The 21,397-nt window shown below is 41.6% G+C and overlaps 1 protein-coding gene across 3 annotated transcripts in view; it reads right to left on the reverse strand.

The window, feature by feature from the left end:
- sema6c.S (semaphorin 6C S homeolog) overlaps positions 1 to 21,397 on the reverse strand; it is a 128,996-nt gene that overhangs the window by 14,748 nt on the left and 92,851 nt on the right. For 2 of the 3 annotated variants that reach the window (XM_018233508.2, XM_018233507.2), the window contains exons 7-18: positions 20,365 to 20,466; positions 19,869 to 19,959; positions 16,798 to 16,920; positions 14,972 to 15,060; positions 13,984 to 14,201; positions 11,903 to 12,034; positions 11,093 to 11,248; positions 10,442 to 10,615; positions 9,411 to 9,548; positions 8,262 to 8,339; positions 7,082 to 7,134; positions 3,598 to 3,648 (exon numbers count right to left, since the gene is read on the reverse strand). In XM_018233508.2, coding sequence (XP_018088997.1) covers positions 3,598 to 3,648; positions 7,082 to 7,134; positions 8,262 to 8,339; positions 9,411 to 9,548; positions 10,442 to 10,615; positions 11,093 to 11,248; positions 11,903 to 12,034; positions 13,984 to 14,201; positions 14,972 to 15,060; positions 16,798 to 16,920; positions 19,869 to 19,959; positions 20,365 to 20,466 — 1,405 coding nt within the window. The remainder of the gene's footprint in view (positions 1 to 3,597; positions 3,649 to 7,081; positions 7,135 to 8,261; positions 8,340 to 9,410; positions 9,549 to 10,441; positions 10,616 to 11,092; positions 11,249 to 11,902; positions 12,035 to 13,983; positions 14,202 to 14,971; positions 15,061 to 16,797; positions 16,921 to 19,868; positions 19,960 to 20,364; positions 20,467 to 21,397) is intronic. The other variant, XM_041574504.1, reaches the window with a different exon arrangement.

Genomic DNA, 21,397 nt, shown 5'->3' on the forward strand with positions numbered 1-21,397 from the left:
AAATCCTCGTAAAAATATCTAATTTGCTTGTGGCATTTTGCATTTTCCATCTACAGCACTGAAAATTATATTTCCCAAACGTATTGCTGCTTACACGGACACCAGAAATACCAGACATCCCTGTATAATCAAAAGTATGGGCAGTCAGGTTCTACAACTGGGTGATATAAGGAAGGGAGGTTGCAGGAATCATCTTGTAAGTCCTAACCAGGAAGAGGATGGCCTATCAGGTTGTAATATTGAGTTTTATATGGCCTATCAAGCTGTAATATTGAGTTTTATATGGCCTATCAGGTTGTAATATTGAGTTTTATATGGCCAACCAGGTTGTAATATTGAGTTGTATATGACCAACCCGGTTGTAATATTGAGTTTTATATGGCCAACAAGGTTATGATATTGCGTTTTATATGGCCAACCAGGTTGTAATATTGACTTTTATATGGCCAACCAGGTTGTAATGTTGCGTTATATAAGAAGGGAGGTTGCAGGAATTAGCCAGTTAGCTAAAACCAGGAATAAGAGCAATACACGGCCAATCAGGTTGTACTATTGGGTTACATAATATGGGGAGGTTTCCATGATTTAACTTGTGAATAAAAGTACGGCCAATCGGGTTGTACTACTGGGTTATATGAAGAAGGCAGATCTCACCAGAATTATCTGGTGAGATTACAATACAGTTAGAGCAATTAATATCATTGGAAATACAAATAGGCTTTATTTTCACCCTAATGAACTTCTCTCTGACCTACAGATACCAACAAAGGACAGTCCCCAGCATGCCTTAGGCTTCAAAGTGAAGTGTAAATGGGTGAAATGTCAGCTCCCACAGGCAATGCAACTATTTTTTCAAGCACAGGATACACAGTAGATCACAGATGAGCTCTGTAGAAACCCATAGTATACTACAGAGCAGTGCCGGGCCAACAAGGGCAGGCGCCCCAGGCAGCCTGTCCCGGCAAAGCGCCCAATACCTGAGTGCGCATGCGCGAAAAGACACAAATGCGCATGCGCGAAAAAACAAGAGTGCGCATGCACACTTCCGTTTTTCGCGCATGCGCACTAGTATTTTTTGCGCATGCGCAAAAGCGCACACGCATACATCGGCCAGTGCAGGGACCGGACTGGGGGATAGCAGAGGCAGAGAAGGTGCGTGCCTGGCGCCCCTCCAGCACGTGCCTACTCTGCCTACCCCTAGTTCCGGCCCTGCTACAGAGAGAGTTTATCTATTATCGGCTGTGTAACCTGTGCCTTTTCTCCTTTTTCATCTTTGAATGACTGCCTCCATGGCTACACAGCAACTTGTTTATTTAAACTATAGTAGTACTTATCTGTTATCTACTGTGTATCATGTGCTTGAATGGCTGCCCCCATGGCTACACAGCAGCTTGTTTATATAAACTATAGTAGTACTTATATGTTATCTACTGTGTATCCTGTGCTTGAATGGCTGCCCCCATGGCTACACATCAGCTTGTTTATATAAACTATAGTAGTACTTATCTGTTATCTACTGTGTATCCTGTGCTTGAATGGCTGTCCCCATGGTTACACAGCAGCTTGTTTATATAAACTATTGTAGTACTTATCTGTTATCTACTGTGTATACTGTGCTTGAATGGCTGCCCCCATGGCTACACAGCAGCTTGTTTATATAAACTATAGTAGTACTTATCTGTTATCTACTGTGTATCCTGTGCTTGAATGGCTGCCCCCATGGCTACACAGCAGCTTGTTTATATAAACTATAGTAGTACTTATCTGTTATCTACTGTGTATCCTGTGCTTGAATGGCTGCCCCCATGGCTACACAGCAGCTTGTTTATATAAACTATAGTAGTACTTATCTGTTATCTACTGTGTATCCTGTGCTTGAATGGCTGCCCCCATGGCTACACAGCAGCTTGTTTATACAAACTGTTGTAGAGTTTCTGAAACAAACACACCAGTTGTACCAGTGTTGCACATCAGTATATTATAATTTCATAACTTTAAAACACTTTCATTTTTTGGTGTTGGTTGCTTTTGTTTGGTTACAGTTCCTTTAAGAAGCCAGTCATTTCCCTGTCTTAATTATTATTATTGCTGTGCCCTGTTAGGATAAACTGGAACTGGGTACTTTCTAAGATCAACTTTCTCTTAAAGGGGAATTTAAAACAAGAAATACAATTTTGCCTAACGAAAGATGTTTTGATTCCAAGCAACTTCTCAATATAAATTAATTATCCATTTTCAATGGGTTTAAAGTTATTTGTAAATATAATTCCATTTAAATTATTATCCTTGCATCCATTTCTGTTCTCTGCCCTGGCGCTTCTGAACTTGGCAACAATGTAACAGTACTACTGTGACTGGCTGAATTCTGTTACATTGTATCAAGAGCCAGAACAACAGGAGACCTAGGAACACTTGGAAAGACTCTCCATTGCAGTTACATTTACAAATAACTTTAAAACCACTGAACATTTGTAATGAATGTATCTTGGAAAGTTGCTTAGAATAACATTTTCTTTCATTGGGCAAACTTGTGTTATTGGGTTTACATCCCCTTTAAATTGTGATGCAACCTGAATTCATGTACGTGAGATTTGTGTGGCTGAGCTGGACTAAGTAGGATGGATTATGATGTGGTTTTAAAGGGATACTGTCATAGGAAAAAAATTTTTTTCAAAATGAATCAGTTAATAGTGCTGCTCCAGCAGAATTCTGCACTGAAATCCATTTCTCAAAAGAGCAAACAGATTTTTTTATATTCAATTTTGAAATCTGACATGGGGCTAGACATTTTGTCAATTTCCCAGCTGCCCCTGGTCATGTGACTTGTGCCTGCACTTTAGGAGAGAAATGCTTTCTGGCAGGCTGCTATTTTTCCTTCTCAATGTAACTGAATGTGTCTCAGTGGGACATGGGTTTTTACTATTGAGTGTTGTTCTTAGATCTACCAGGCAGCTGTTATCTTGTGTTAGGGAGCTGTTATCTGGTTATCTTCCCATTGTTCTGTTGTTTGGCTGCTGGGGGGGAAAGGGAGGGGGGTGATATCACTCCAACTTGCAGTACAGCAGTAAAGAGTGATTGAAGTTTATCAGAGCACAAGTCACATGACTTGGGGCAGCTGGGAAATTGACAATATGCCTAGCCCCATGTCAGATTTCAAAATTGAATTTAGAAAAATCTGTTTGCTCTTTTGAGAAATGGATTTCAGTGCAGAATTCTGCTGGAGCAGCACTATTAACTGATTCATTTTGAAAAAATTTTTTTCCCCATGACAGTATCCCTTTAAGATCTTTAAAAGCTTAATTGGAAATTTGTCAATCAGCCCAACTCAGACTCGATCAGTTGTTGGACATTGTTTATATGTATGAGTACTGAGATGAGATCCATTTTAGTATTTAGGTTCATTGTGCTTTTAACAACATTGGTTGAAAAACAGATGGTATTGCTCTGGGTAATACAATACGGCCTACCCCATATTTCCTTGTAGATTTAATTGCTGAAACCATTCCCAAGATGAAGCTGAGAGCCTTTTTTTGGGTGGGACAGACATGGAGAGGAAGGGATATATTGTTAAAAGCAAAAGACTAGGAAGTCACTCACCATAAGCTGAGTCCCCTTCACTGTCGACGTTTCCTGAAGAGGTGACCACGTCTGCATGAAAGGAAAGAAAACAAGGGCCGTTACATGCCATGGAATAAACCATTCCCATCCTTCAGTGGAGTCACAGAAATGACAATTAACTCTGTTGAAACAATTTAGCAAAAGTCAGCTGACTTCTGTTACATTTTTTCCTGAGTCAGAACCAGAGAACAGAACGGTATAAAGAAGCAGCGATTTCAATAACAATTACATTTACACATCACTGTAAAAACGATTGATTTTGTTTTAATGTAATGTATTAATAATGTATACATTTTCTTTTATTGGGCGGATGAAATGGGAGTTCTCTTTTAAAGTTGGCAGTAACAACCAGTAACAATTACTGGGCTAAAATGAGTAAACAAATCAGGCATTAGAATGTTCACCTTGTTCTTCAATGCCGTTTATACAATGGAGGAAAGTAATTTCTGTGCAGATGGGAGAGGGGTGGGATACAGGGCCGCAATTAAGGGGGCACAAGTGTACCGGACCCGGGCCTGAAGGTAGGCCTGGCAGTGCTGAACGTTTCAAAAGAGCTGGGTCCCCCTTGACAGCGCCAAAGCCGTGCCGCCTCCTTCCGAAGTCCTGAACAGCCGAATTTCGGAAGTGCCAAAAAAAAAGTCCTGAACCGGCAAAAAGACCCATCGCCACGAAAGCAGCCGTAATTGAAGTCCTGAAGCGCCTGAAAAGACCCAAAGTCACTAAAACAGACGGAATTGAAGTCCTGAAGCCCTGAAAAGACCCAAATTCACAAAAACAGCTGAAAATGAATTCCTGAAGCACCAAAAAGACCCGAAGTCACGGAAACAGACGGAATTGAAGTCCTGAAGCGCCGAAAAGACCCGATATCACGGAAACAGCTGAAATTAAAGTCCTGAAGCGGCGAAAAGACCCAAAGTCAGGAAAAGAGGCGAAGTTGAAGTTCTGAAGCCACAAGTTCAATTCCTCTGAATACCAATGTGTGTTTTTTTTAATCCCCTGGCCACCAATGTAGTATTTTTAATACTCTATAGGCTCCTGCCACCAATGTTTTTTTCAGGGGCGGAACTACCGGGGGAGCAGGGGGTGCGAGCGTGCCAGGGCCCGCACCCCCTCAGGGCCCCCGGCAGTCCGCGCGCCGCATATTCCCGGCCAGTTCCGGGTGTACAGAGGGGGGCGGGGGGCCCCGGCTGCGCGTCCTGCGCCAGGGCCCGCCCCCTCTAGTTCTGTTTCTGTTTTTTTAAAAAAAATATTTGGGGCCCCGAAAATTTTGTTGTACGGGGCCCCCTTGATTGCTAATGGCGGCCCTGGTGGGATACACAGTCGCAGTGCAGTAGGTATTTTTGTTTCCTTGGGTATCTGGAAAATTGGCAAAGCTTACAATGGCATGTATAGCTCTATCGGTATGCATTGCTTTCCAATAAAAGTTATATAACCTAAGGGTATTACACATTTACCAGTAACTAAATTACCGCTAAATTTATAATATCGGCCTTGGCACTTGTTTTCCTGGCTGTGAAATTGAGAAAATCTAATTCTAGAAAGTAACTGGCAATGATAAAAACACCTTCCAGACAGTCAGACTTTGCTATTGCCAAGAGCAGACTTTTTTTTTTTGAGGATCGTTAAAAGGGAAAATAAATACGTTAGGAAATGAGCCATGAGCAAAACACAAACGGGAGTAACGGTGGGTCCCATGAATCACTGCAAACAAATGGCAACAATAAACCTGTCGCAGGCATGTAGTTTATAGCACGACATAAATCTACTCATTCTGTGTTTAACGACAGAGAGAAGAGCCAAAGCGCAAGGGGGCCCCCTCCATAAGAACACAAACTTATCCACTCATGGGATTGGCTCATCCCATAACCCAATCATGACTTGGCATTTCCTACTAACTGTCCTTTATAGCGCTCAGGGGCAAACACACCAAGACAATGGGCTATATTTATCAAAGAGTGAAGTTAGAGATCAACACAGTCTGCTAGAGTGAAATTCCGTCTCTCTCATTCCTATGGAATTTTTAAAGGAGAATTCAACCCTCCATATAATAAAAACCCACTACCCCCTAGCGTACATACTCCCCCTCCCTGCTCCGCCCGCACAGGTGATAACTCCATTAATTGCCCCATGTCCAGTAATTACCCCTCGTTGCAGAGTAAGCGAAGCGGAGCTCACGGTCACCATCTTCACCGCTTCGTTGATCTTGGGAAAGTAAGTGCCTTATTGGCGCATGCGCAGTTGAAGCAATCTTCCTGTTCTGGACAACTGCGCACGTGCCGAAAGAGACGGAAACAGTTGAAGATCTGGAAGAAGACTCGAAGATCAACGAATTGGTGAAGATGGCGGCCGTGAGCTCAGCTGCGCTTACTCTGCAACGAGGGGTAATTACTGGATATGGGGCAATTAATGGAGTTATCACCTGTGTGGGCAGAGTAGGGAGGGGGGGCTCTGTAGGGTAGGGGGTAGTAGGTTTTATTATATGGGGGTTGAATTCTCCTTTAAAGTTTACCATTTGATAAATACGCCTTTAAAAATCCCATAGAAATGAATGGAGGGAGCCAGTATTTCATTCTAGCGGACTGTGGCGATCTCTAACTTCACTCTTTGATAAATATACCCCAATATGGCTATTAATAATCCCCCACCCAACTTGTATATTGCACCACATATCATAAAATGTACCAACAACAGTAAGTGAGTCTAAATTGAGTTTTTGACAAAACCAGCAAGTCTATTTTTTTAGTTCTAATATTGGTGTGTAGGTGCGTCTCAGGTCATTTTGCCTGGTCATGTACTTTCAGAAAGAGCCAGCACTTTAGGAGAGAAATGCTTTCTGGCAGGCTGCTGTTTTTCCTTCTCAATGTAACTGAATGTGTCTCAGTGGGACCTGGATTTTACTAATGAGTGCTGTTCTTAGATCTACCAGGCAGCTGTTATCTTGTGTTAGGGAGCTGCTATCTGGTTACCTTCCCATTGTTCTGTTGTTAGGCTGCTGGGGAGAAATGGAGAGGGGGTGATATCACTCCAACTTGCAGTACAGCAGTAAAGAGTGACTGACGTTTATCAGAGCACAACTGCGGACAACAGTCTGAGGCATTCTCCTCCAAAAGATACAATAGATAGTTTCAATGAAGAGCTGGATACCATTTCAAGGACTGAAGAAGTACAAGGTCTAGCTTAGGTCCAAGGCTTTGCCCTAGAGTGCACTCAATTTGGGTATTATGCAAGCTACCTTCCAGCATTGAGACGGCTGAGGTGTTCCTTATCAACAACTGAAGATAAAAAATGATAACTCTCTGGGGAAAGCACCTGCCATGTTGCTTGCTACTTTAAGATGCAGGGCCAGTAATGACCAGTAGATGGAGAAATTCTTCTATATTGCTTCTCTGTAATTGATATGCTGCATAACAGGGAACATTCATGACAGAAAGCAAGCAAACGTATTTATTCAGGTTCCACTCACCTTGGCAGTTGCCCCAGTTTTTCGACTGCCCAATATCCTGCTCAAAGCTACTCCTGAAACGAAAATGACAACAAAACACTAAATTTAAAAGCAAGATATTAAGCAAGATATTAAGAGTATTTAAGGGTGCTGTGCATCTCAGATGCAACATATAACTCATACTAACTAGGAAGCATTTAGGATATTTGAAATCAAGGGTTTTTACTGATCTTCCCTGGACCCAATAGGTAACTAGATCAGCATTTCTTGCTTATATTATTTACATTTTAACTTGTTTTCAAATTTAGTGTTTTAATTAGTTTTTGAGGGACACCACTAGTGAGGTGCAGAAGTTTAACAGTGCTGGGGAGCATTTTAAAACAGGATCATGCTTCCCAGATGCTCAGATATCAGACTAACTGCTATTCCGGCAAATTTCGAACACCGGGGTGCCATGGGACAGTGGCAAGGGGGTCAAAGCCCAGAGTTAAGATTGGTCAAAGATACACCAGAAAGATGTTTGGTTAAAGCTAATTATCTGCCCTAGATATTCTTGGAACTATGGTTCAATAACTGATACACCAATATTGTCCAATATTGATGACTATGTTATGAGCCAAGTGAAGCCTCAAAGGGAAGCTTGAACTGAAAAGGTCTGAAAACCACTGCTACCGTGCACAAAAGTCTTTTTTTTTTTTGTTGGTGCATGAGGCCTGCAAAACTTTGAGGGAAGCACTGAATATCTGTACAACTTGGCAGGCATTTCAACAGGCCATTCTGAGAATCCATTGCATCACAGTCAGCCAGCCCAAGATGTCTTAGTCAGCTGATTTCACATCTTTACAACTGGGGCCATTGGTAGATGAGAACTGGAACTGGCCGTGCTCTACCATGTGCTTGTTTGGCTATCCACCTGCCTTTGATGTGTAGATGGACAAATCGCACATTATCCAACCATTCAGCCCATGGGACAATAAGTCAGATAAGAGACGATTAAGGCCAAGTATTTAGGAAGCCTTCTGGACCAAACTATAATGCAGAATCATGATCCGCAAGAAAGTGCAAACTCGTTAGAGAGCATTTGCTAGACTGTAAGCTCCAAGGATCTTAAAGGGAAGTTGGTGTCTCAAATGATTTGCCCTTTTCTGCGTGGCCATCTCTTCTGTTAATAGATGGCTAGTAATGGACTCTCAGTGCTCACCTTATATCATTCCGGTAGCTGGCACAGGATCCGGATTTTAGCCAAACACAGTACGGATCTCTAGATGCCAGACAGCTCCTGTGGGTCAAAAACAAGTAGACAGATGGCAAAGTGCTACCTGAGAGACCTTTACAAAATCCACAGCCACCAGCATTCCAAGTAATTGAAAGCGTTGCCCTATTTTCACTGCTCTAATCACTAGTCAGAGATGTATCTAGTTTTTTAACGAACTATTCAATTCAAATGTGTTTTTTAAGTCCAGAGCCAACATGGTAGTAGTTCTATATGCAAAACACCTCCTGAATTTAGGAACTCTTTTCATGTTACTTTGCTATGGGTTAAGTAGGCCTTCGAATACAATGGTTTCATAGAGAACTCCAGGTCACCCTTCTTGGCTATTATAGAAGTCCTGCTCTGTGGAAGCCCTGGACAATAATCTTTCCCTGATGAGATTATACAAGTTGGAAACTGAACGCTTGATGGGTTATGTGGCTGTATTTGTGTTATGAACCCAGTGGTTCTGGAGTACAGTTATTCACAGGAACAATGAAAGACAGTTCTGACTGTCTCAATCTCTTATTTTTTGTGAGGCATGAGTCACATCATTGAATGTGCCACATGATATAAGCTAATCAGAGGCAGGGAAAGCCTAGAAAGGAGGAAGACTATATAAAATACTTGTTCTTATTACCCCTGGCAGCCTTTCATCCACACAAACCAGCACAATATGGCACATCAAAGCAAACCCAACTGATTATAATATTCTGCTCCTCTCTGCAACTAGAACGTTTCTGCCCTTTGAGCACATGTAAAAAATGACTTTGTACAGTTCTTAAAGCAGGCTACTTTGTAGTGTGATATTCACGCTGGTGTATACACTCAGTGGGAAGCCTGTGAGCGCTGGTGTCTTAGTCGGAGGCCTGTGGTGTATGAATGAGCCTAAACGAAGCCCCAGTCACTTTGTTCTACACATTCACACATTGCCTTGTGAGTTTATTAATGAGATTATTACTGAGAGCGCTAAAATGTTTTTTCTCATTCACTTATTCCCAAACTAGCAGGAAACACAGAATGTAAAGAGACGCAGAAACAAATGGATCTTGTTTAAAAAGAGTAATCAAAGGCTAAGATATCAGGTTGGGGGCTTACCTTCGGCACGTGCCATACAATTCACAGCGGCTCAAGGGCACTCTAATGATGCAGCTTGAGAAGGCAACAAACAAAGCATGATTCTCCCGGTCCAGCTGCAATCCCAGAATCCTCCGGTCCTCCTTTTTGACGTTGCACCTAAAATACAAAGGAAGGCTCTGTTATCCCGCCTGTACAATTGTACAAACCGTTAATGGAATTATCTATGGACATATCTTTACTTGAACAGTCTGTGAGCGGTTCCTGAGCCCAGTTGTACAGGGCCTAATAATGAAAACCAATACATCTGAAGGCAGGATTTGAGTCTTCACAAAGCATAGAGCTTTTTTATAACTTTACAGTGCTATAGCCAAAGAGGTTTCTGGAAGGATTCTATTTGCTCTTTATGTAACAGACTAAAGCTGTTTTTAATCCATTAACTGCATCTTTGTCTAGTTCTGCATCTCATGAGTTGTACCACATTGGTTTGATAAACCAAGGAGAACTAGGAGAAGATAAGGGCAGTGGCACAGGGGAAGATTTGTCGCCCTCGATTTTTTAGACGTGGCTGCGGGCAACAAGACTCTCAAAAATGCATCTTCATTGCCATTAATTGAAAATGCTGGTGGTATGCCCAACTGTTTGCTAAATCACCCAAAGATGCCTCCAAAGGAAGAGCGATCAGTTGGATCATCTGGAAATACCGCTATAGATTCCTATTACAGGCAACAGAGAGGCATTTTCAGACGCTTCTAAAAAATATTGTGGGTGGCAAATCTTCCCATGTGCCACTGCCCTAAACAGCATAAGGAGAAACCAAAGAAAAATCTTCTTCATTTAGATGAGGTTCCCATAAAGTCCCATTGAATGCATTTAATGGCCCAACTCTAGCACCTCTAGCAACTTTAGCCCCTCTGATTTCCATAGGTACCAGTGAAAAGATGTGAAAAAATGTCAAGTCTTAGGATTAAAAACTTGACCTCTTAAGAAACAGTTTTTTTTTGTAGAAATCAATGGGAAAAAAGATAATTTAAGGTCAGATGTGAACATACTTAGCTGGGTTGTAGACATTAATATCTTCAAGCAGAAGCGTTTCCACTGTTGAGTTTTCTGTTGTACTGGAGAGGACCTTTAAGACCTTCCCGTCCTCGGAACCCAGAAACAAAACGGTATAGTTCCCGTAAGGTCCAGCTGAGGTGTCAGCAGCTAGGTGGGTCAGCTTAAACCTGGGAAAACAATTGAATGTATATGTTAAATTAGTTGAAGTCCTTGGTTTTCAGTTGCACTTCTACAGTACAGTTGGACTCAAGCAAAAAGAGTATATCCATCTCATCTGCAAATGTTTTACCCAGATATATGTAAAAAATAAATGATGAAGCTCTTTAAACTACACCTATAAATGTATAAATGGGATTGCATTGTATCTACTGACCTATTTTAGGAAGCTCCCATCATGGGCCAGATCTTCCAGAGTTCATTAGCTAAATTTTTTAAGGCAGCCAATCAAGCTGCAGGAGAAGCTCTAATATAGATCAGCCAGCGCTTTTCAGGCAACTCGCTAATGCAGTGTTTGCAGATTCCCATGAAAATGAGAATGGATATACAAAATGACAAGTTATTGTGTGGGAGAGATGGAAAGCTGCATATCCAAAGCAAAGGAGGTGCCTACAGAGGAACATTATAACTAATTGGCTGCTCTCTACCTGCTGGTTGTTTTTGTGAACCAAGGTGTCTCTGTGATGGAGAGCACCGCCTCGTCCAGCAGAGGATAAGATTTAATGAAAGAGAGGGTTTCATCAGGAAACTCATTCGATGATTTGTAGGAAGCTGCTTTTCCAAATCCGGCACAGCACCCAGGCCTACAATAAGAAAAAGGCTGATGTAGTACACAGAGGCTTTTGGAGGCAGGTCATACAGTTTTCTCATTGTGCTACTCAAGAAACGAATAATGTAAGCAAAACAGAGATGGAAAGTAATTCTGGGTTATGAATTCAGCCCAGCAGGTAGATATGGAAATAAGAACAGACGTTAGGCAGAAGGGGACGCAGGTATTGGCACTGGCCTAGCCACACGCCAGCAATGAATCCAAAAATGAATGAAAAGCCGATACCTTTAAATGCAACAAATAGAAAAAATTGTTGCATAAAAAAGTATCGGCTTTTCATTCATTGTTAGATATGGAAATAACCATAAAGTCCAGCATGTACATATGGAAATAACCATGAAGATCAGCATATAGATATGGGAATAACCATGAAGTCCAGCAAGTAGCTATGGAAATAACTATAGAGCCAAGCTTGCAGGTATGAAAATAACCATGAAGCCCAGAGTGTAGATATGAAAATACCCATGACCCAGAATGTAGATATGAAATAACAATGAAACCCAGAATGTAGATGTGGAAATACCCATCAATATTCATGGTTATTTCCATACCTACCTGTTAATTATACCAATAGCAAGCATAGCCCAACCAGGTCCAAGGTTTGTATCTGCACTAAAGGACTAATTACCTTGGAGTAGGGACTTTGTCTTCTGGAATTGGGGTCCATGCAGATTCTGTAGTCTTCTGTTCCTTAAACTTCCCATTGAAAACCTTCTCAATATCATCCATGTAGTAGGCACAAACCCCAGAACCAGTGATACTATGGAGGAACATAACAATATTTTGAAATAGTATGCCTCTATTGTTTAGTTATTTCCTTGTGCTCCTAAAAGCCTGCAATTACTGGGTTATAATACAAAGTGCAGTACATCCATGTTCTGGGTTCAGTCCTACCTCAGGCAAGTTTCTATCTCAAAAACCAGCTTCCTTGGAGCAGAAACAAATACAAGCATGTATCTACACATGCATTTTTACTAGCTTGAATTATCAGAATAAACATTGGACACCAGAGGCTTGCCCAAAAAAAGAACTCAGAAGAAGCATTTATTGAGGAGTGACTCAGGGCAGGCAGGGAGAAAGAAATCTTGTAGCCAATCACAGCATTTAAACATCTGCAGGACATTGTTAGCAGAGACAACTCCAACAATTTAATATGGAACTTCTTTAAGCAGGTATAAAACCAAACAATCATTTTGGCCTACAAATAAGGGGCCTACAGAAGATCCAACAAAACATCTACATCTGAACCTAGTTTATCACTGATGGATCATGCAGCTAAACAGTGCTCAATGACCCAATCGTCATGCCCCAAGCTAATACCAGACAGCTGAAATTTTGCTATGGTACTCAGGTAAACAGAGGTGCCTATATAAATTTGATAGCAAATTTTCCCTAATTCAGTTATCAGTCTCACCTTGTGAGAACAGATGGAGATGTTCTTGTAGGCCCTGCTACAAACATCTACAGAAGCTATAACAACAGCAGGGAAAAGTATCCCCTCTCCTTTCTTTTATTATGAGAAAATGTGTTCGGCGACCCAGCAGATCCATATAAAAGCCTTTATTTTTATTTTGTGCAGAATTATGCAGTCGTTCTATCATTCTCTAGTGGCCTGGTGGATTACGTCTTACACACCAAAACTGTTATTAGATTTCAAATAATATGTTCCCTCAACACCCTGACACATAAGAGTGTGCTTCCACAGCGCAATGAAATATTGCCCCCCATTACCTGTGGTTTTCCTTAGAACTTGTAATTTATCCTCGTCTGTATTGAGTTTTGTCTGCAAGTGCCAAGACCAGCAGTAAATCAACCAGTGAACTCTCCCAGCCACTCAATTTCTATTTGATGGCCCCACTGGGCTATGTAGCCGCTTTTCTAATGTATTAATGGAACAGTGATATCCTATCCATTTATTTAGATTTATTCCAATTATGAGCATATCTTTCTCGATGTCGTGAGCATTTCATTGGGCGTTTGATAGCTACTAAAGGCGATGCAGCGGTGCAATAAACACGGGCATTTGTGATAGAATCTATCATAGATTTTATCTCTTTATATACAACAAACAAAAATCTGTGATCTGCTCTGGCAAATACTAAGGGTATACAGAGGAGTAGTGAATGTAAGCTGAGAGTGTTTAAAATACAGTAGAAGTTAATTGTCAATACAAAAACTAAGGATATTCAGTAAGACCAAAAAATGCTTTAAGAGCTAGTGAGCTTCAGACAGGCCCATAGGTATCTCTCCAACAGAATTAACACAGGGACCTGAACAGTAAGGTTGATCTGGTATCCGACCCTACTGCGAATTCTGTGCCCTTGAGTAAAATTGCCCATCCATAAAAGTTTAATCCCATTGCTGTCCTTATCGTCTGAAAATAAATTTACTGGCAGAGCTCTGTAGCAATGCAGGCAACCTCCTAGAATAGCTCCCAAAGCAATTCCTTCTAAAATGAGACATTTGTATGGTTGGGATGTGCTTTAGCATCTACTCTGTCCTCAGCTGGAGAAGGAGAAAGAGGCATTAAGATAAGAGTGAGAAAGTCTAAACATTGGCGTGGGGACTGAAGGTTCTTCTCTTTCTGATGTTTAGTAGTCTAACCTACTCAAGTTGGCACTAGACACCTGATCCAACTCATTGCGACTCAGAGTCAACGTTATACGTCAAATCATTGCAAAAGTCCATGTCCTATTCTGGAATACGCACCTGTTGGCCTGGGTGCCAAACACGCCAATGACCGATGGACGGTTGTTGATAGTAAGAATATCGCTGACAGATTGGAGGACGTCGAAATAAAAGAAGGAGTCACCAGGTACGGAACAGTTGAGACGAGCTTTCAGGAAGGAGGTCCAGTACTTTTCCAGAACCCTGGGGGAGCCTCCCATGTCGTTCTTACAGACCCGGCCAACTCGAGAGAAGGTAACCTGCATGCAAAGTACAACCATCTTGCAGTAAGGCAGGGAAATATTATGGATTTGTTGACAAGCTTATTCAGAAAGGTCATGGTTTGGAAGTCCAAACTACTTTGTTGTGTCCCAAGCCCTTATATATATATATATATGTCTTTAGCTATTGATATCCATTTTTATGTTACAGGTATCGCCCCTACATATAAGAGAGACTGCATAACGGAGACGAATCTCTGATTCCGAAACCAGTCCTGCTTACTCATTTCCTTGTTAATCAGCCGCAGCTTGCCCTTTAGCCCAGTAGGAGATATTTCCGATAAAACTCTTTTGTCGTCTTTATACATCTCTATCTTCACCCTTTTTTATTATCAGTGTCCCCCAGAGTTGGCATTGCTGCAGGGAGTCGTCATTTCTGATTGACTTGCAGGCCTGGTGTGTAGAGTGGGTGTCGGGGAGATAAGGCAGCGGCAGATTGATTCTTTATGCAGGGTGGCTTACTGATATAACCTGCGATTTGCCGGGGCCACATAATTCTGAAATAAGCATTCTCTGCAAAACCCACTCTCACATTTACACCTCTACATTTATAGAGGCATGCCACCCACAACAATAATTACCACAAACGTGCAGATACAATATAAACCAATTAGTTATAATATAAAACAATTAGTAGATATTTCCAGTATACACTGTCTATATTATAGATGTTATACATCTGCCTCTTTTTCACCACCCAATAAAAAGCCCCCTGATCTCCCCTTCATCCCAAATCTAAACCCCCTTACCTTCCCAATAGTGGTGTATTCCATGGAAATCTCCCGGAAGAAAAAATAAACATAGTTTCCGTATTCCACTGCATGGATAAAATGTGGTTCTGCAAAAGAGAACACGTTTATGACATTTATTTAGTCACCAAGGTACTTTCAATGAGCCCTATTTACAAAATATCAAATATTTTTTTCATCTTATTTTTAAGATTTAAATTCTATGTTTGAAGGCTGAAAGTACCTTAATGTTGTGCATGCATTCACAGGAAAGTTATTTCATAGTCAGTTTTTTTTTAGCTGTTTTGAAACTACAACTCCCAGTAGTTGGTAGTAAAGGGCAGGTTGGAAACCTAACTCTAGCCCTTCCCAACCTGCTAGTGATGTGTAAGTTGGAAAATTTTTGGCTGCTCTTCAACCTGTTTAGTCCCCATCCGAACCTTAATCTAACTTGGTCACATAGTAACATAGTAAGTAAGGTTGAAAAAAGACACATGTCCATCGAGTTCAACCTTTTTTTTTTATTAACTACCTATCTGCCAGTTGATCCAGAGGAAGGCAAAAAAAACCATTTGAAGCCTCTCCAATTTGCCTCAGGGGAAAAAATTCCTTCCTGACTCCAAAATGGCAATGGGACCAGTCCCTGGATCAACTTGTACTATGAGCTATCTCCCATATCCCTGTATTCCCTCACTTGCTAAACACCATCCAACCCCTTCTTATACCTATCTAATGTATCAGCCTGTACCACTGACTCACTTCCCAGCTCTCCCTGTAACACCCCTTTCCCTCCTCTAATCTCATTGACTCCCTCCTGTCTGCTGGGAGGAGCTACTGGTGAATAAAGCATCCGACCCTTCCTTATACCTATCTAATGTATCAGCCTGTACCACTGATTCACTTCCCAGCTCTCCCTGTAACACCCCTTTCCCTCCTCTAATCTCATTGGCCCCCTCCTGTCTGCTGGGAGGAGCTACTGATGAATAAAGCATCCGGCCCTTCCTTATACCTATCTAATGTATCAGCCTGTACCACTGATTCACTTCCCAGCTCTCCCTGTAACACCCCTTTCCCTCCGCTAATCTCATTGTCTCCCTTCTGTCTGCTGGGAGGAGCTACTGGTGAATAAAGCATCCGACCCTTCCTTGTACCTATCTAATGTATCAGCCTATACCACTGATTCACTTCCCAGCTCTCCCTGTAACACCCCTTTCCCTCCTCTAACCTCATTGGCTCCCTCCTGTCTGCTGGGAGGAGCTACTGGTGTATAAAGCATCCGACCCTTCCTTATACCTATCTAATGTATCAGCCTGTACCCCTGATTCAGGGAGACAATTCCACATCTTCACAGCTCTCACTGTAACAAACCCCTTCCCAATATTTAGCTGGAACCTCTTTTCTTCTAATCAGAATGGGTGACCTTGTGTCAGCTGGAAAGACCTGGTCCATTGAGCTGCCATTATTTATAAACAAACCCCTGACCTGACCATCTCTGACGTCACTGGAGGGGATGCTTGCAAGTTTATAGATCAAAGTTGCATGCATAAAATTCAAACGGTTGGCAAAAGTGGTTCGGGCAGCGAAAATAATGTCGTATTGGGAAAAAGTTGTCCAAAAGGGAAAGTTGGGTCTGCCACCCACTGGTTATCTGGTGCAATATGATACATCTACCCCTATAGTCCTCTTCCAATGATGTCATAATTAAGCAGGTTTGGCATGGTGCTTGAATCTTTAGTCCTAAAGGTTTTGGGCCCAACAGTCCAGCATTAATGGGGGGAGACACTGGAAGTTGTAATTCAGAAAAAAACAGTAACTGCAAATCCCTGAAATATTCTTTATCTCCTCACCTCTCAGCCACTTGGAATCATACTTAACGGTCCGGAGGACAGGGCTCTTTTCCCCAAGGCTACGGTATATGACAGTGTCGCTGGCCTGGACGTCCGCCATTGTTGCAGAGTATAGATTCCCATCTACAAAAAAGAGAGTGAGAGAAAAGAGCGTGGTATGAGCTGTAAAGAACATCAGCTAAGCACCAAGCTCAGGCGCTTCCAGCTGCTGAGATGCTTGTCCCCATAAAGTACAATATCTCTGTTATATCCACAGGTGGAAGCGCAATCTAACTGTATTTTATTCCTCCCTCCTGTTTTGGATGATTGCAATAAAGAAAATGTCCTTTCTCTTGCCTATAACACTGTACAAAATGCACCAACTGCGCCAACTATAAACAGCTTGGTTTGAATTGTAAATTCCACATTTGCCAGGCTTTCATACTGAGTACATTTTGTACATATCACTGCAGTAATTCATATTATTATTCTTCCCCCTCTGGGATCCCTCTACTTTATTGTAAGGGACTGGGAGACAGAGAATGGGGAGATAGTAGGCTCGGATTTCACATTTACTCTGAATAACCAACCGGGAGAACTGCAAAGGGAGGAATGTAAAAAAAAGGAAAGATTTAAGGGATACGTTATAATCGCACAATGACAGGGGAAGCTGCATCATTGATTAATAGGTTCAACAGTCCAAAAAGTAAGCCTAGCAACTGAGAACTTCTTCAAATGAGATAATGATGGACAGGTTCAATTTCCAACCTGCACTGCACCCAAGATCACTTCCATTTTTAACCCACACCCCATCAACCTATGATATAATTGGCATGGTGATGTCCCTAGAAGGGAAATGATTGGTGTCGTCCAAACTGCATCTGACCCACTGCTTGCCAACCCGTTACCAAAGTCCTCTTCCATTTTCAAACCTTCCCCCAACTTCATCCTCTCCAAGGAAGTCCCGAACACAACACACTACCCTTTGTGACTCCATAGTCTACCTGAACATGGTCATCCACAGCTGAGACTGGTCTCCATCCTTGATTGTGTTGGCATTATATTAGTTTGACACCTTTCCAGATCAATGCTAAATCTCAGTCACATATATTGATCCCGATCTCAAAGCTGGTTTACCCAGGCCTTTCATATGATTAGATCACCGCAAACTGGCCAGAAAAACATCCACTTGTTTGTTGATCACCACAAACCAGAGGATCTAAGTTCATAGAGACAGCTTCATGCACATCATTTCCTACACAATGGATCTTCTAGAACCAAAATATTTTCCTTATATACAAAATAAAGTTTATACACTGCAGTGTATGAATTAATGTAAATATGGAACAAACAGTCTGTATTCCGAAGCTCAAAAGTAAAAAACTGCCACCCTGCTGTGTTTCATAAACAGCCACAATCTCTCATGTCTGCCTGTCTGCGCACAAACCCAATTACCAGTAAGACTCCTGGTCCTGTCCCCCCCCCATCTGCATGCGAAAGCACAATAAAAATATTGGCGCTTAATGGAATGTAATAATAGCTCATTAGCAGATTAGAGCATTTGCATACTAGAATAAATCATTTTAGCAATTTGTAAATTATAAATTAAGGAAATTAAGTCAACAGGCGAGAAAAAAAAACATGCATCCCATCTCCGTGTTAGTAATAATAATAGTCATAATAATTATAGGTTTCTGGGAATAGTACATCAGTTTGTTGAGCTCAGAAATGTTAAGGCTTTATATCTTCCAGGCCTGGTTTTACCATTCAAATCCACATACCGTATATACACGAGTATAAGCCGAGTTTTTCATCCCCCAAAATATGCTGAAAAACTCTACCTCGGCTTATACTCGGGTCAAGCGCAAAAACGGTCGCCGGCATCCAAGAATAGTCGCCGGCGTCCAAGAATAGTCGCTGGCATCCAAGAATAGTCTCCAAGAATAGTCGCCGGCATCCAAGAATGGTCGTCGGCGTCCAGAAACGAGATGCCAGCACCTCCAATGGGAGCAGAAACCCTCAATTTTTTGATTGAAACTTACCAGAAGCTGCTGCATTTCTCACCCTTGGCTTATACTCGGCTTATACTCGAGTCAATAAGCTTTCCCAGTTTTTGGAGGTAAAATTAGGTACCTCGGCTTATACTCAGGACGGTTATACTCGAGTATATACGGTAGTTCCCTAATATTCACTGTGATGGCCATGAACTTGGAAGTAGCAGTTGGAAGCAGAGAAGTTGGGGGTCCCTAATACTGCAGGAAGGCTAGGGCCTTCATCTGGGGAGAATTTATATGAATTAAGTATTTCAAACCTGGAGGGCTTGGGGAGAGCTGACATTTTGGGTCTCACCATCCCAACTGTTGGATTGCGAAAGGGTTAATGTTTTTACTGGACTTCAACTATGACATTACATTACACAAGATATCTCTCTTTTATTAGCCCTATACTACTACCCCACCCCCTCCATAAGCCCCAAGTCAAGTTCTGATGGATTGGGATGTTGCAGCAAAGCATGCAATCAATGGATATGATAGACGACTGCAGGATGCAAAGATGTAATTGGACACAACACGGCATGAAATATAGGCATAGTAAAGGCATTTTGGTGCAAGCTGTTTCAAAGTACACAAACAAATCTTTTTAAACAGCGAGTAAAGCCTTGCAGCCAACAGGATTATATGATAACAACCTCTTTACTTGTGTTCCGACCAAAAACCAAGCACCTCTGTACATGTGCGGCTACTGCTGATTTCCCAAACTAAACAGTGTGCAATGAGGGATTAAGCAGGATTACTGCCCTCCTCAAGATAATCTGCATTAATTCACACTTTGTTTTTATTGCTTAAAAAAGTCCTTTGTGCTTCTAGTGGCGGAACCCAGAAAGATCTCAGGCTGCCTCTACCTCTACCCCCACCCCAAACGCCTTACAATTTAATAATGCAAATGGTTGCCTTGAAAAGATGTTAGTAATCATGTTTTCTCTGGTATGTAAACAATTATAAAAACACATTTAGGGTTATGGAAGGCAATTAATATTATTTCTTTATTGCGGTTATAGAAGCTTAGTAAGAATGATTGTGGTAGAAATCTACCTGCAAACAGGGCGACGTTGGCTTGTTTTGCATCAAAAGGACAACGGGCCTGACCATTAAACTCTTCTCCTTCCTGCTCAAGAGTTTTGATCTACAAAATAAACAGGACGGTTAATATAAAGAAATACGGTTGTTAAGAAGGTTACATGCTGTCCATATACCTATCAATACTATTATTTTTCCCATAGGCCAGACACTAGGGTCATACAATAGAAGTAGGCTTATCAGCCCTTAGGTTGGCTCAGGAACCATCAAAAATGAAGTTGAGGGTCAACGGACAATGGAATATTTCAGTTTAGAGCAATGGTCTTTCATAGTTACATTGACAGTATATGGTGGGGCCCATCAGTAGAAAAGCGGTTGAACAATTTAGATGTTACATTCATTGTAGGTGTTCACATGGTAGGTGACACATTTGGACCATATAATTAACAGAACTGGGGTATATCCCAGCAGAAAGCAATGAAACCATGAACAGAGATGCTAAAAACCTTACCTTGTAGCTTCTGCACATGGGGTTGAATGAGTTGGTGCCACATGCGATGAGGGTTTGGTCATTCTTGGGGACCAGGACCTTGATATAGTTGTAACACTCGTCCTTATGGAGACAAAAAAAGAGCAAGTTTTCCATTAAAAAAAAAAGCAAATGCTAAAGAGTGGAATGTTGTCTGTGACATTGGCTTTACCCTCGGATCTACTGACATGATAACTAATGGGGCAAATGATCACCTGGTTGTAGGGATCCCCACAGGTGGGGGCCAATTCACCAAGCTCGAGTGAAGGATTCGAAGTAAAAAAACTTTGAATTTCTAAGTGTTTTTTGGGCTACTTCGACCATCGAATGGGCTACTTCGACCTTCGACTACGACTTTGAATCGAAGGATTCGAACTAAAAATCATTCGACTATTCGACCATTCGATAGTCGAAGTACTGTCTCTTTAAGAAAAAACTTCGACCCCCCTAGTTCGCCATCTAAAACCTACCGAACCCAATGTAAGCCTATGGGGAAGGTCCCCATAGGCTTTCCTAAGTTTTTTTGGTTGAAGGATAATCCTTCGATCGTTGGATTAAATCCTTCGAATCGTTCGATTCGAAGGATTTAATCGTTCGATCGAAGGATTATTCCTTCGATCGAACTATTTGCGCTAAAATCCTTCGACTTCGAATATTTTAATTCCCAGTCGAATATCGAGGGTTAATTAACCCTCGATATTCGACCCTTGGTGAATTTGCCCCATAGAATGTGATGCAGTAAATAAAACAAAGTAAAACTGGGAACTTAGAGAGACAGAGAGCATATCCAAACTGCTGCAGCATTAATACTGTTGCCTTGCTGAGCTGAGGTTCTGGTTCAGTTCTAGAGCACAGACTTTGTATGTTCTCCCAGTGTCTATTCCACGAGGTCCAGATTTTCATATATGATGGAAAACGACTAGTTCTGCAAATGTGGCATCATTCGTCATTCGTGTTGTAAAATACAATGAACCCAAGACTTTAATTCCCAATCATTAAACACCGGGATGTGTCA

The sequence above is a fragment of the Xenopus laevis genome, chromosome 8S (genome assembly GCF_017654675.1).
Source record: "Xenopus laevis strain J_2021 chromosome 8S, Xenopus_laevis_v10.1, whole genome shotgun sequence".
Classification (NCBI taxonomy): domain Eukaryota; kingdom Metazoa; phylum Chordata; class Amphibia; order Anura; family Pipidae; genus Xenopus; species Xenopus laevis.